This window comes from Lissotriton vulgaris, chromosome 3_1 (assembly GCF_964263255.1).
Source record: "Lissotriton vulgaris chromosome 3_1, aLisVul1.2, whole genome shotgun sequence".
Classification (NCBI taxonomy): domain Eukaryota; kingdom Metazoa; phylum Chordata; class Amphibia; order Caudata; family Salamandridae; genus Lissotriton; species Lissotriton vulgaris.
The window spans coordinates 2,113,186,310-2,113,202,967 of NC_141689.1; the positions used below are offsets into that span (position 1 = coordinate 2,113,186,310).

Sequence of the window (16,658 nt, forward strand, 5' to 3'; positions counted from 1 at the left end):
GAAGCTTATTGCTTGGTTGGATAAGAGAGATAGTGCTGTGCGTGTAGTCCCAGAACTTGTTACAGATGAGGGGGAGTTGCTTACCGACCCCCAGAGTATTGTTGATAGCTTTGCAGCGTATTTTCAAACTGTGTATACCTCGGTCTCGGATCGGCCGGAGGAAGACTCACATTTTCTGCTCCCTTGTTTGTCCAAAGAGGATTGTGTTTTTTTGCATAGTGCCCTGACAGTAGATGAAATAGCTCAAGCCATTCGCTCGTTGAACTCGGGTAAGGCACTAGGACCTAACAGGCTCCCAATCGAGCTGTATAAGCTCAGACCAGATAAGCTGGCGCATCACCTTAGGGGTAAGCCGAAGACTAAGTGTGCCTCTTATAGGCCTATTACTTTATTAAATGCTGAGCCCAAAATATTGGCCAAGCTTCTTTACAATAGGCTGGTCAAAGTGATTAGTGGATTGATCCACCCGGACCAATCAGGCTTTATTCCCCATAGGAATACGGCCCTGAACTTACGCAGATTACATGGGGTGATAGCTAGGGCTCACACTCTGCAGGAACCAGCCGTGATCACTTCCCTTGACGCGACCATGGCCTTTGATCCTGTGGAATGGCCCTATTTGTGGGCATTCCTAGCTAAATTTGGATTTGGGCCTGATTTTATTGGATGGGTACGTTTCCTATATGCTGAGCCACTCGCCCAAATAGTGGTTAATGGCCGGTTCTCGGCACCCTTTCATTTGGGTCGGGCACCCGGCAAGGCTGCCCCCTCTCCCCCCTCCTTTTCTCACTGGCTCTGGAACCCCTGGTGGCTTGGATTCGCTGGGAACCATCAATTGGGGAATACGGTGGTCCCCCATATTGGGAAGATCGGATCTCCTTATACGCGGATGATATTCTGCTCTACCTGATCTCCCCTCGGAAATCTCTCATGGTGGTGTGCGATGTCCTGGACTCCTTCGGTAAAAACTCCGGACTCTCCATTAATTGGGGGAAATCTCTGTTGTATGTCCTCAGGGGGAGACCCCGGTTCCCCCTACAAACTGCCCCATCCAGATCATTAGAAGTGGATTCAGATACTTGGGTATTTTTGTTTCTCTAGACCCGGCAGTCAGATACATTGAAAATCTTCTTCCCCCATTGCAGAGGCTGAGGAGTGACTCCGCTCATTGGCGAAAGCTTCCGATCTCTTTGTTGGGCCGAGCGGCCCTCTTCAAGATGATGTCTCTGCCTCGCTTCCTTTATGCCCTTCAGAATACTTTGGATGTAGTGCCCGCTAGTTATTTTCGCGAGGTAGAGGGACTACAGCGTGGGCTGTTATGGGAGGGAAGACCCTGTATTGATCTAGCCAAGCTGACGCTCCCATGGTATGACAGAGGTATTGCCCTCCCAGATATCAAACGTTATTATTGGGCTTCCCAGCTAGCTGCGATTAACCATGGAACATATGGGCCCGTAGCCGATCCCGGATACCCTATGGACAAATGGCTCCTCCCGGGGGGGTAGCTACAGCGGGCACTGTATTCTAAACCAGCGAAAATGGATTTGACAGGACCAACTAAACATGCAGTGAAGATTTGGCATGATGCCACGAGTTCCTTGGGGTGGAAGGACAAGCTGACACTAGCTACCCCGCTTTTTGATTCGGAAAAGTTGGGTAAGCTGTGGAACACAAGGGGATTCGATAAGTGGGAGCTGATAGGGATCTCTACTATTAAGGACAAGTGGAGCAAGGGTTGGATTAAATCATTTGAAGAAATGCAGGATGAATTCGAGCTCTCCGGCTCTGAATATTTCCGCTATGTGCAAATTCGACATTCGTTACATGCAGCCCTGCCTGTGGAGGTAGACCTGCCGGCGGGATCGCCCCTTGAAGATAGAATCTTAGATGGTCATCTCCCCGAAAAAACGATCTCCCTGATCTATAAGAAACTAATTAATAATAGGGCGGATCTACTTAGGGAGTTGAGAGATAAGTGGACACATGACGGAATAGAATTAGATGATGAGGACTGGCAATCAGCCGTGTCCTCCCCAAAAGTGGTCGCTATTCCTGCAGGATTACAGCTTGTACAGTTAAAGGTATTACACAAGGTCTATGTCACCGGGCCTCGCCTTGTACGGATGGGGTTGTCAGATGTCGGACTGTGTAGACTTAAATGTGGTCTCTTGGGTACATTCCCCCATATCATCTGGAAGTGCCGATGCATAGCCGAGTACTAGGGGGAGATTCATAACACTATTCATGAAGTCACGGGTGTCTCCTTACTGCCAGAGGCGCGTAGATGCCTTCTTAACATATGGGAGCCTACTGATCTTAACGTTGCACAGTGGACCACACTGGGCTATATGATAGCGAAAAGGAATATTGCCCAACAGTGGGGCTCCGAGTTGCCGCCCTCCCTGGAGAACTGGAAAAAAGACCTGGACTGGAGTATGTTTCGAGAAAAAACTGTGTACATGGCGAGAGGACATCCCTGAAAATGGGCATCAATCTGGGATCAGTGGAACAAGTATAGAGGAGAGATTTGCGTGCCGCCTAGAGATTCTGTATTTGATGTCCCCTCATCCCCGTGAAGTTTTTGACCATTATGTAATCGGGTCTTCACCCCCCCCCCCCCCCCCCTCTAAAAATGTACTGCAGATTATAATGTGATTCTTCTGTATTTCGTCCTTTGTTGATGCCTTGTTTCAATAAAAAGAATTAAAAACAAAAAAAAGAGTGTTTCAGGTGAGGAGGACATCAGATCTGGACCTGTTCCCAACACTACAGAATGCAAAAAGCCCAAATTCTGTGTACAGGGTCCCACTTTGCTACTCCATGGGAAATACCCAGTCAATAGACTTGCCATAGAAATGTTCCTGTGCTTTACTTCTAACCCCACTAAAACAGTTAGCAATAATTAAGTGCAAACAGTCGCACTTGACACTCATTTTGAGTCCCCCCACTTGGCGAGGCAAACATGGTTTTCTGATCTAATAGAGATAGCACTAACAACATCCAAACACTGCCAGCCTTACACAACTAGATATCCCTGCAGATGGGAAAACTTCACTCAGAATCCAACACCATGAGCTTCACAGCATGGCACAGCATGGCTACTGAAGACATAGAATTCGGACAATTAGGTCATCTAGAGAGAATAATGGACGTTCTAAGGGAAGCGTGAAGAAAATGCTACAAAGCCAAATGGAAAAGATACATGAAGTAGTGCCCAATGTATGTCCTTTTCACAAACAAAATACCGCAGTCATCAGATTCGTAACTCATCTACTGGATAAAAACTGACCTACAGTTCGCTGAAGGTTCACTGGGCAGCAATTGTGGCCTACACGAGGGGTTGCATATGCAGACATTTCTTCAATATAAAAGCTTCCTAGAAATAGCTAAGAGAATAACCCCATCAAAATGTGCACCAACACACAAGCAAGTTGTAAACACACACTATCCAGGAGACATACTTGCAAATACACATAGACAGGGTAGTCATGAGAACCAACCCAGGTTTTCTACTAAAAGTCATATCACAGTTTCAGATGAACCAAACTATCCAAATACCAGGTTCCTTTCAGAAGCCAAAGACTCAAGCTGAAAGAGCCTTGCACACGCTGGACTGTACATAGATCGGTAAAGTACTGCATAGAGAGAACAAAACCAATCAGCAGAGGAAACCAGTTCTTTGTATCCTTTGCAGACAAGTATAAGGGAGTATTAGTAAAGAAAGGAATCATAGCAAGATGGATAGCTCAGATAATACAAAAGTGTCACAAGAAGGCTGAAATAAAAACCTGGCATAAAAAGCCCAGAGTGCACTCCACAAGAAATAATGGAGCCACCCTAGCCTTCTTTGCAACAATCTCATTAAGTGACATGTATGCCAGCTACCTGGTCATCAGCCCAGATGTTCTCAAAGCACTAATGCATAGGTCTCCAGAACAGAAAATCATATGTAGGACAAAAAGTACTAAAGCATTTGTTTGCAAGTTTAAGCTCATTCAAACCCAACTATCGCCGTAAACAAGGAATGGATACAAAGTTCACGAAAAGTATGTGAATCCAGAAAAAATATTCACACTGCAAAACGTACATGGTTTCCTACTAGTAAGAATCGTTTTGAAGATTGGAAAATTTTCTTGATTCACATCTTCAAAATTCCCAGGAAATGAGGTAAAATAAAGCAAACAAGGATAAAGGAAAAGATACATAACAAAACTTAAAAAAACTAGGAAACCAATTTAAAATAAAGTGAAGATCCAAGTTCCCAGAGAAAAAAGAATCTGAAGTTGGTGACCATCCACAGGTGCTTCGGTGGAAGCCATCTGAATTCAGAAGAGAGATTGATAACACACCAAATGGAAACAACAGATGACGCCCAACAACAAAAAACAGAAAAAAGGACTACAAGAGGAGAATTCTGACCTGAACACTAGATAGCAGAATAATGTGCAGCATGTGAATCAAGAAAAGTCTTTAAGGTAGCCATTTTGTTTCTATGGCACAAGAAAATCAGTAATATTGCTATAGTTCTTTCATTGAATTGATTCCCTTTGCAACTTGGCACTTCTGCATTTGTCAATTTATTTACTTTCTTTGATTTATAAAATAGTTTATAGGACCAAAATCCTTATTAACAACAATAAAGAGAATCCAAAAAAAATCACAAATACTGAACATAATAAAAATATACTTATTACATTATTCAAAATACAATATGTTACATTTTTGCAGCATCTTGTAAAAATGTCCATACTGCTTTAGAAAAACAGGTATATTATTAAAGAAAGCAAAAAGTTGCTTGCCTTTCTCATAGTTCTTGTTTTTCTCTCCTGAGATGTAGATGCCAAATGAGAAGATCTAAGGGTGTGATAAAGACAGCAACTAAGTAGAAACGGGTCAGATTATCTGCAGAATATGGGAGAACATATGGTTTTTGACAGTGCTGAATGCAGAGAAAATAAGAACAAATTGGGGTTGAGGCAAAGGAACTCGGACCTAGTTATTATATTTTGCTATTTTTGTATGGTCATGGTGCTCCAAACCAGGAAATACACTCCTCTTTACTTCCTATTTGGAAAAACCAAATAAAAGCAATGAACAAATTGGAGTTAGCACCCATCCAGAATTATAGCATTAACAATTTTCATTGCATCAAATGTCCAAAGGAAAGATCACAAGAGCAGGTCCCAAATCCACTAGCAATAGAAACTGTTCTTTATTGATACACTTCAAAACGTCTTTTAGAATCCAAATAGTCAGAAATTGATTCTTTTTTAAGCCAACGCGTTTCGTCTCTGTCGAGATTTCTTCAGGGCTCAAGACGAAGTATAGAAGATTATAATGGATTCCACTAACATGAATGAACCTGATCAAACGATATTGATCACTCAAATAGTCAAAAAGCAATCTCAATATGACGTTTAAATAAATTTCCGATATGTCGCAAATAAGGATGAATATAGGTGAGCGATAACTGTCAGTCCAAAGTCAAAGAGTAATCTGACTTCATAAATAATGCGCCAAAGTGTCAAAGGTGGGCATGGTGGCCGGGAGCAATTCAAGACGTCAGTGTTTTAACATCTTCAAGCACTGACGTCTTGAATACTACATGGTGTAGAAAATACACCTATGGCACAGAAAGTTAAATATCACATGTGGAAAACACCACTTATTGACACATCCACTAGTGTGACAAGCAAAACATGGCTCCAGCCCAAACATTGTAGCCTGAGTGCTATAGTTTAAAGCTGAAGCCCAACCTATCAAACTAGCCCTTTTGGCAGAGGGAACCTTCCTTTTCAATATTAAAATGTTAATAAGTCACCCTTGTATAGGCCTTATAGCCTACATTGTATTTAAAAATGGGACATGTAGAATTGTAATATTAAAATGTCCACTGCAGTGACAAGCTCCCAAAAGCAGTTTTCACTGTGAAAGGCTCTGGCTGTTGTGTATGAAAACTAGAGTACAGATACATATATTAATTGTGTTAAGAGTAGCTTTTAGAAAGTTACATCTTCCTGCCTGAAGCTCCCTGAACTGATCGGCATTAGCTCTCCAGCAGCTGTCAAGCAAGTACTTGACCTTAATGAGGTGTGATAACTGCTGCCAGAGCTAGAAAAATGGCCTGGGAGTGGGGAGGCATTTTCTACCCTGGCTGGAGGACCAGTTGTGATGGGTCCAGGAACCTAGTTAACTCTAAAGTGCCCGCCCAGTCACAAATAAATGTTAAATGATAGCAGAAAAGGGCAAATTCTTTGACCCCTAGCCTGGCTGCCACCAAACCCAGATGGAGGACAGCTGCTGGCAAAACTGGTTCTGAGTGATCACAGTGGAAGGGACTTCTCGTTACTCTGGCCACACCTCTAGGTGAGTAGACAGGCACTGCAAAGGGTAGAAAGATTTCCCATCTTTAATTTTGGAAATAAGATGCACTTTGGAATTGTTTGCAGTTGGGCAAACCGGAACCTCTGCAAAAGTTGGAAGAGATGGCCCTGGGAACATTTATCTAATTGGTTAGGGAAGAGCCAGTAATGACCCACCCATTCCCTGCGGTCAATCATAAATGTAGCACCCAAGGCACCTTCCACGGAGCATGTTCTGGACCTGTGGAAGATTAGAAGAAGGACCGCATATGCTGCTCTATACCTGTGAGGAGAATTGAAAGGCTGGACATGCTTCTACTTGTAAAGGCTGGACATGCTTCTACTTGTACCTAGAACAAAGAAGTCGATTCCAGGAATCCCATTGTCAGAGCTCCAGTGAGACTACAGGGACAAGAGTATGCAAGAGACCTTTTTCCAGAAGTACCCAAATGACCAGTAGCAACTGGGCCCTGCCATTGGCCCCTGCCTGACACCTGGAGATGCTTTAAGTACCTCCCCTAGAGTCCTGGGTGCCTTAGGAGTGTACTTATGTGGTTGTTTGGGCACCACAAGAAGGTTCTGATGATTACACAGCATCAGATTGGATTTCAGATTTGTCCTGCTCAAACATCCCCACACCTCCGAATACAAACTTAATTCCAATGTGCGTTGGGACTTAGAAAAAATGTCAATATTTTTTTTTTTCAGGAAAGTGACGAAAGGACTTTTCTAAAGAGAGACACAGAAACCTTTTACATCTTTTTGACTTTCCAACTTTCTCTGGGACTCAGACCAATTGGTGTACTTGACTCGGGCTCCATTGTGTTTGGTGTTGTATTGCACCTTGTTCCGGAGCTCCTGTGACCATAGACTATCATTACTACGTGTGAGAAATTGGCTTACTGGTTGAGGGGAGGTGGAACCCTCCTCAGTCAGCAACCACAATCCTTGCCGGGGTGAGGCACAAGCATACCCCAAGTTAATCTGTGCTCAATCTTGTGGTAGCTTGGCACAGAGCAGTCAGGCTTAAGTTAGAGGCAATGTGTAAAGTATTTATGCAGGTTTCCAAACAGTAGTGAATACACAACACAAGAAAATCCTGCACCAATTTAGAACAAAAGAGTAGAATTCAGTAAATAAATCATGACCAAGATGACAAAAATCCAAACATTAGAACTGGAGATATGCAATTTTAAAGATTTAGATGAAAATAGCACCAATATACCCAAAGCACCACTCATTGCTATCTGGTTGTGCACGACTGGATGAAAGTCACAAGTTCAGGCTGACTGGGATGGAGCCCGGGTCAGATAAAGAGACCAAATTGGTTGCGTTGAAAAGTTACCCTCTCATTTCAGTTCAAAGAATCATGGGGCATATTACCAAGCAATAGCGATAATTATCGCTATTGCTTGGTTAGAGACAAAAATTTACAGCTGAGCTGCGGCGATTTTTACCGCAACTAAACCTTGGTATTACCAAGGTTTATCGCAAATGCGATAAAAATCGCCGCAATGCATGAATATCGCTGAAAAGTCAGCGATATTCATGCATTACCGAGCTAATGCTCTTAGCCATGTTATCCACCTCCCATTGGATAACATTGCTAGGAACTGCTCAGGGCAGGTGTTAGCTTTTGGAGATATTCGCCCTTAGCGCGAATATCTCCAAAAGTTGGTAATAGGAGATAGCGATGTTAGCGACTGTTTTCAGTCGCTAACATCTTGGCTCGCCCCCTTTGCATGTCATTAGTGATAAATATCACTGACATGCTAAGTGGGGCCCAAGATGGTCGCTATCTCCTACTAGCTGTCGCTAACTGGTGTTAGCGACAGCTAGGTAATAGGGAGATAATTTTATCTCCGCTTTGTTGGCTTTTAAAGCCAAAAAAGCGGAGATAAACTCCCTTGATAATATGCCCCCATGTTTGCAGTAGAGGGGACTGCGAGGAGCAAAGAAATGTAAATGTAAATGTACAGGAATTTATATAGCGCAAATCACCGAGCGGTTTCTAAGCGCTTGCTTACGGAACCTGTCCTGGTATTCCCCTGTGAGATAACCCCGGCAGGGTATCCGCAAGGTGAAAGCCAGGCATCCCGCCGCAAGGGGCCGCTGTGGAGATTAAGCAAGCTATTGCCCAGAGTCGCAGAGTGTGAACCCGTGGATCGAGTAGGCACCGGAGCGAGAATTGTCGAGTCCATGGACATTTTAGCAACTCAAGACCCCACCGAGCCGGGAATTGAACCCTGGTCCCGGGCTGACCTCTGCTTCCAGGTCTGCCTCCTCTAACCAGTGAGCCACACTTCTCCACTCCAAAGAAGTGTCCAGGACAGTCAGTAATGTAGCGCGAAGAGCAGGCAGGTGTCGCAGACAGTTGCAGTAGTGCGAATAAACTGTTGTCATTCTGAGTGGGCAGGCTGGAGCTTCACGATGGCACTACCCATGAGCGGTCAATGCTGCAGTGCAAAGAGTTGCGTTGATGAAAATTTGCGTTGGTGGGCTGTGTGAGCAAACAGCCCAATAACTTCAATTCAGCCTGCCTGAGGTCACACCAAGGGTCCAGGACCAGATGGGCACCACTTGGGGGTCAGGGCCTTGCTTCAGCCGGATCTAGGTGCTGTTTCAGGTGAGTCTGTTATGTCCCTCTGGCTCTGAATAGGTGGACAGCTGAGTAGCTTTTGAAGTCACTCTGAGAGTCCTGGGTTCAAGTCTAATCTCTGCGATTCAGACAGTAGTCCAGCATAGTGACAATCCAGCAAAGTGGCAGTCCTTTCATCAGCACTGTAGAGTCTCCACAGGTCCAGAAGTGTACTGAAGAGGTTGTGTCTGAGGTCCAATGTTTGTACCAGGTGCCTCCTTTGAAGTGGGAAAAGCTTCTAGAGGTTTCCCTTTGAAGTGCACTTTTCCTGCCTCCCCTGCCATGGCTCTAGTCTAACTGAAGGGGGTATGCAACCCTTTGTGTGGAGACAGGAAACAGCCTATTCAAGTATAAGTAGAACCGTGCCCTGCTCCGCCTTCTCATCCTACCATTTAAGACCCACCCAGGCACACCTAAGCTCTCTATTCTGAGTGGCTGTCTAGAATACATACAACCCGACTGTCAGCAACACCCAGTATTGTGACCCGGAGACAGGCTGCAGACACTAAATGGCAAAGGCAGAAAAATGCCAACTTTCTAAAAGTGGCATTTTCAAATTTGTAATTTAAAATCTGACTTTACCATAGGAGAGGATTTTATATTACAATTCCAAACATATACTGGTTACCTGCTCCCATTTGGATTTTTCAGCTTCTTAACTGTAATAAGATAACTCCAGTATTATCATGGGAGAGGCAGACCTAGTATTAGTGAAAAACGAATGTAAGAGTTTTTTACTACCAAGACATCTAAAACTTAAAAGTACATGTCCAACTTTTTAAATGCACTGCACCCTGCCCTCTGGGATGTCCAGGGCATATCTTAGGGGTGACTTATATGTATAACAAAAAAGGAAGGTTTGGGCCTGACAAAAGGTTTTGTTGCCAGGTTAAACTGGCAGTTTGAAACTGCACATGTAGGCTCCAATGACAGACCTGAGACATGTTTGCAAGGCTACTTAAGTGGGTGGCACAACAAGTGCTGCAGACCCACCAGTAGCATTTAATTTACAGGCTCAGAGTACATGTAGTACCACTTTACTAGGGACGTCTAAATAAATTAAATATGCCAATTGGGTATAAGATAATTCTACTATATGTTAAGGAGAGAACACAAACACGTTAGCACTGTTTGCAGTGGTAAAGTGCACAGAGCCCTATAAACCAACAAAAATTGTTTCAGAAAACAGGAGGGAGATGGCAAAAAGTTTGGTGATGATCCTACTGAAATGGCCAACAGCGCTTTACTATTTCTCTGCTGTTTTTTACTTTCATATTTCAAAAATCATATCTCGAATTCCCCATATTGGATTTCTGTTATTTCGTATCATTTCACTGATTAAATATTTGGCTATTTGTATGAATTGGAGTAGGATTCTTTAATTCTATTGTGTCTTTGATTTTTTCACTGTCTTGGTACTTGTGAATGCATTACACATTTTCTCTAAGTTAAGGCTGTCTGCTAACAGGGGTTGAGCTCAAACCTAAATTACTAAAACCTTTGAGAAGTTAATGACTTTATTACTTGTGGTAGACTACCATCCGTCCCAATTAATAATTCACTTTCTTACATCCACCATATAAAATGCTGCTTTGAAGTCTATGACACAGCTCTATAAAGTTATTCACTATGGGTCATATGTATCAAGGCCAAATGGATTCACAAACGCCGAAATTCACAGAATTTCGGCGTTTGCAAACTCATTTTCGCAAAATGGTATGTATGAAAGAATTTGGGTGCAAAATAAGGAATTGCAAAAATTTGCGATTCCTTATTTTGGGAATGCATTTAAGGAATCACAAATGTTGCGATTCCTTAAATGCAATCTATTAAGCAAAACAAAATTCCAAAATGCCCTTAAGGAATCGCAAATTACAACCAACTTCTAGTTGGTGGTAAGTTGCGATTTCATTGAAAAATGCACATTTCAGCATTTTTTCAAAGTGCCATGTGACGCACATACATGCCCTTAGGGCATGTATGTGCACCACATGTGCACCCATACTTATTTCAGGGGTGCAACAGGGTGTCCTTTGGACACCCCTGCACCCTTGAAATTATTCTCAATTTGCGATTTGCAAATTGAGAATCGCAAATTGAGAATAAATTGCCATTCCTTCTTATGGGCCAGGAGGCCCATAGAAATGAATGGGAAAGTATTCCACAATTGCAAATTCGCAATTTGCAAAGTCGCAATTAAGGAATATCAAGAACTCGCTAAAAAATTGCGATTTTCTTGATACATGCCAATTAGCGATTCTGAAATAGCGATTTCTTAAAAATTGCTATTACAGAATCGCTAATTGGTATCTTGACATGAGAATTGCTTGACCAAAAGCCAGTGTATAGGCAAGGTGCATTAAATTCCTCCCCAAAGAAGATCTTTGCATAACCTTAACTATACAGGGCTGCATCAGGGTGGGGAAACCCAGCTTTTCAAGAAAAGGGGTATCATTAACTGTGAAGCAGTAAAACTGTTATCATGACCAGTTTTCTATTTTATGCCAAATTTCTCTTACTCTCTTCAAACCTCTGGTAATTGTATGTGTTCCTTCCTTACTAATGTATAGTTTTAAATATAAATTATTTTTTTATATGCACTCAGGCAGATTTAAGATGAAAAGCTTAAATAAAAACATTCATTCGAAATCCTCATTAGTAAATGATGTGTTTTAAATTTTTTGTAGTATTCTGTGATGCAATTCTGTGATGAAAACAAGGTCTGAGGGAGCAACAAAGCATTCACTGCAAATATTATGCAGTTGCCCATCAGCCGATCAGAAAGCTGGTACAACTTCATAGAGATCAGGCAAAACAGTGCATTCTTCCAGAGGTGTAATCATGTTAGGAGCATAGAAAAAAATATGTAGGTCAGGAGTGTTTAGCATTGGTCAGCGAGGGGTAGATACATGTCCGTTTTCATAAAAAACAATCAGTGCAAATATATTCAGTTCTTTCTCTACCATTGATGGATAGCTCCTACCTAGTGTTACCTACCACTGTGTAAAGTACCCTTAAGAAGCTGCTAATTGTATGTTACCACTATTTGAAAAACTTCTCTAAATAAATCGTATTGTCTAATGTTTTTCTCCTCCCAATTCTAGGCTGTGCTGAGAGAGGCCTGTGGGAATGCCCCTCTACCAACCACTGCATAAAGTCTTCTATGATCTGTGACGGCTTCCCTGACTGTCCTGATCAAGTGGACGAGAAGAACTGCTGTGAGTAAATATTCTTTGATTTTTCATTAACTTCCTGCTGATATTAAGCTAGGAACATTGGGGCATATTAACAAGGGCTTTATCTCTGCTTTTTTGGCTTTAAAAGCCAAAAAAGCAGAGGTAAACGAACGCCCTATCAGCAACAGGGTGCTAACACGCAAATGTGCATGTTATCACCCTTTTACTCTACGCTTCCCCTTGCATCTCTAATGAGATGCAAAGGGGGCGTTCCAGAGTAAAATAATAGGAGAAATGTCGCTAAGCGACATTTCTCCTATTATCAAGGATATCACTAACCCTGTTAACGATAAAAAAGCAGTGCTAACTGCGGTTAACGCTGCTTTTAAACGTCTGGTATTTTTCTGACTTAGCCATGATATTCTATGTAAGGTGGATATCATGGCTAAGTAGGTCTATCCCTATCAGCAAGCTATCGCCAAACCTTGTGGGATTATCGCTGTATTTCCAGCGATAATCTCACAATTGGCAGCTTGCGTTCTGAGTTTAATCGCTTTGGAGATAAGTGTTGCACGCTATCTCCGCGATAAAATTCAGAGTTGGCCGGCGATAATTATCTTAGAGCTAAGTGCACTTAGCGAAAATTATCGCCTGGCCTTGTTAATATGCCCCATTGTTCTTTCCTACCTAAGTTACAATTAGGAGATAGCCACCCAGACTGTTGATGCTGCAGCTCTGTAGGTCCAAGATATTTAACTACATATAAAAAAGTGCAAAGGGGCATTGGAAGTGTCAAGCCTAAACTAAGAAGCAGTATGAAGCATTTACCATTTGTCAATGACATTTTTATGCCCCCTCCACATTATGTGCTTATGCACTAACACCTCCATAAATAAATGGCTAAATAATTTTCTGCAAGTATATAACACAGAATCATATCCATCCTGAAGGAGAAATGTCGATATGAGAACGTCTGGAGGTCACCAGTGTTACTGATGTGAATGATGAAGGCAATGTCTTACGGGATATGATGGTAGGACAACACTTAATATCTTGGCCCTATGTAAGTGGTACACTCTACTCCTTCCTTCTGAAAATGATCAATCAGTCTTTTGTGTGAGTTCATTCTACAACCCCTCTCAACTCCAGGGTACTTTGATGCAGCTTCTCTATGATGTCATCAAGATAGCTAAATGAGGAAAAGAGGTGGAAATGACCATGAATTCTGGCCTGTGAACACGAGGGTACAAAGTATGCTACAGCAAGTGCAAATAATATAATACATCATGTTGTCTAATAACTGCATAGTTAAATATGCATAATTTCATGTTAAAGTAGCTATGACAGAAAAAAAACACAGAATAGCCTTTCAATACATCATTTTATTAGACAGTGATAATAGTCTGCCCAGATCTTAACTAATTTTGAAGACATCTCCCTTGATCTCTCTTTAGCAGAACTATCTAAATGTAGATCTGGCTCGCCGACCGATCCTTGGCCGGCCAAACATTATAAAGCCTTAGCCCCTCTTCTTAACCCTATCCTGAATAGCATTTGGAATGACTCGCTTCGGACTGGTATCTTTCCAGACTCGTGGAAGCATGCACGACTAGTCCCTATTTTTAAAAAGACTAACGCTGATCCCAACGAGCCGGCTAACTACAGACCCATCTCCCTGTTACCGGCCCCAGCCAAGGTACTAGAAAAATTAGTGCAGAAACAACTTGCAAACTTTTTGGAAACTCACAGGTCACTCAATGATTCGCTACATGGATTTAGATAGGGTCACAGCACGGAATCGGCCCTGATAGAGTTGGCTGATGCCGTGCGCTGGAAACTTGATGGAGGTTCAAGGGCGGTGTTGGTGCTGCTGGATTTGTCAGCAGCATTCGACACCGTCTCTCATTCTGTCCTCCTTGATCGTCTCCACTCCAAGGGCATTCACGGCCAGGCCTTGAAGTGGCATTCCTCTTTTTTGTCCAACAGGACTCAGGCGGTTTTCACCCCCCGTACACTTCCAACAGCCGGCCACTAAAGTGGGGAGTCCCTCAGGGCTCCTCCTTAAGCCCACTTCTTTTTAATGTTTACTTTTCCCCGCTTGCTGAGATGATTGCTCAGTCTGCAATTAAAGCCACCTCATACGCGGACGATATCCAACTCCTGTTCTCCTATGACAGACTTTCTCAATCCTCTTTTGATCCCTTAAAGGTCTGCGTAAAATTGCCTGCTGGATGGACAACAACTGCCTCCGACTTAACGCCGGAAAACCAAGGTCCTTTTCTTCCATCAGCCATCCCCCTTGGACCCTAACCTTTGGTGGCCACTCGACCTCAGCCCCCCCCATCACCTAAGGTATCTGTAAAAAATCTTGGAGTCAGTTGGGACTCCAACCTTTCCTTTCACAACCAAGTACAGACAGTATCAGCAGTCTGCTTCTCCAAAATCCAGATGGTTAAAAAATTGATCAACTTCCTCCCCAATAACACCAGGAGAACCATAGTCCAGGCCTTGATCACATCACACCTGGACTATGCTAACGGTCTGTATATTGGTTTGGCTGCAGGGCTCTGCCATCGACTACTGTATGTGGCATTTCCCTCAGAGAGCATATCTCCCCACACCGGCGCTCGCTTCACTGGCTACCAATACAGAAGAGGGCTGAATTCAAAGCTCTCACACTGGCTCACAGGGCAATAAAGGGAAAAGGCTCTGCCTACCTTTCTTCCTGTTTGCGCCCCTACAGGAATGTCAGATCTCTTCATTCTGGTTCCAAAAATGTCCTTACCACCTCTAGATTTAACAAAAAACGTACTGGGGGGGAAACCTTCCAGACTTGCACCGCATCCCTCTGGAACAAACTCCCTCTTGCCATCCGGATGATCCAGGACGAGCTTCCTTTTGTAAGGCACTAAAAACATTCCTCTTTTGCTTTATCCCTCAGGAGTAAGATTTATTTACACTCTCAGATGCGCCGGGACACCCCGTTGGGGTAGCCGTGCACTATATAAAACACACTAAATAAATATTCAGGTCAATAACGTCAACAAATCAGTGCAGGATTAAAGCTACAAGATAGAAGTTAGAACTTTGCATAAACGGTGTACATTTTGCAGATAAAAAAATAAATATATAAGTTGTACCATAACTAAAATGTACATAATTTTGAGGTCTTTCACTTGATTTAAGGTACATAATTCGTAGAAAGTGGATTGACAGCCCTGTTATCTGAACAGTGCACTTTCAGTCGGGAGATCAATCAATCAATCTTCTTTAATCGAGTTTTACAATCATAAAAGATATAACATGACAAAAGTAATGACACAAAGTTAAAATAAATTACATTACAAAATACACAAACAGAAATACATCAGATAAAACCTACAAACCTAAAACCACATAGCAAATAAAGGGTGCTGTGCATGTCAGTTAAAAGAGATACATTTTCTCCGTCTCAGTGAATCTTTAAAAAAAGGCAGTCATAGTTGAACAAGTTGAAACTTCCTGCAGTTTCTGTAAAATGGCTGATTTACAAATCCTAAAAACCATTTCTCCCTAAAGCAGAACAAGCCACATAGAGCTAGGCTTTTTGTAAACATTTACAAAAGAAAGCAATCTGCTGAATGTGTTGCTGTGCAGATTCATCACCATGGCAGAGTGGCAAAGTTTTAGTCCACTTGCCCATCTTGAGAAAAGCAACATAAAATGGGTTAAAAGATAGTCATCATCGAATCCGTAATTAAAAAGTGGCATCGCTGCATGCTCTCTGTGAGTAGAAGTGAGCATTATGCTGCTACAGTTGGCCTAGTTGAATCCTTCCTCAGGCACCTTTCTTCAAGCATTTGAGAACATAATTGGTAAACAAAAATGTTGGAATATTTAGTAGTGATTCAGGGTCGCTAAAGAACTTGGAGTTCCTCAGATTCCTGCAGAGAGAAGCAAAATATGCCAACCATGGGATACGTTAAGCAGGATCCAGGGACATGCAATCTCATATCACCAAACAATTGAATGCCATCTCTGGTTTGGTCCACAATGATAGCAGGCAAGTTTAAATATCATCTAACTAACCCTGGGTGGAGTTCGCGGAGTTGCACTACGTGAAGAGCAAAAGAAACTCCATTGCACTAAACGAAGCTCTGTAAATGGCGGAGTTCGGTAGAAAAATGCAGCTCGCAGCGATTGCACAGTGCCAGATGCTTGTCCGCACTGTGCAATCATTGAGAACAGCACCATGCACAGCGCAAGCTTACCTTTTCTGCAGTTCAAGTAGATTTTTACTCGAGCAGTAGCTTTCTCAACGCAAAGTGCAGTTTCTCAACGCAAGCGGTCGTGAGCATACACGACCACTCGCAATGAGAAACCTGATCCCCGCGTTGAGAAAGCTCACCGGTAGGGATTTGTTCCACGCTCGCCAACTTGATGTTCCTGATCGCGAACAAGTAAACATCTTGCCAGGAGGAGGATTTTTCTCCCTCGCACTCT

The 16,658-nt window shown here is 42.7% G+C and overlaps 1 protein-coding gene across 1 annotated transcript in view; it reads left to right on the forward strand.

The window, feature by feature from the left end:
• The window catches only part of CORIN (corin, serine peptidase), a 1,855,778-nt gene that overhangs the window by 1,523,946 nt on the left and 315,174 nt on the right, over window positions 1–16,658 (forward strand). Inside the window, exon 14 of the mRNA XM_086962682.1 lies at window positions 12,105–12,218. Within this exon, the coding sequence (XP_086818808.1) occupies window positions 12,105–12,218 (114 nt within the window). The remainder of the gene's footprint in view (window positions 1–12,104; window positions 12,219–16,658) is intronic.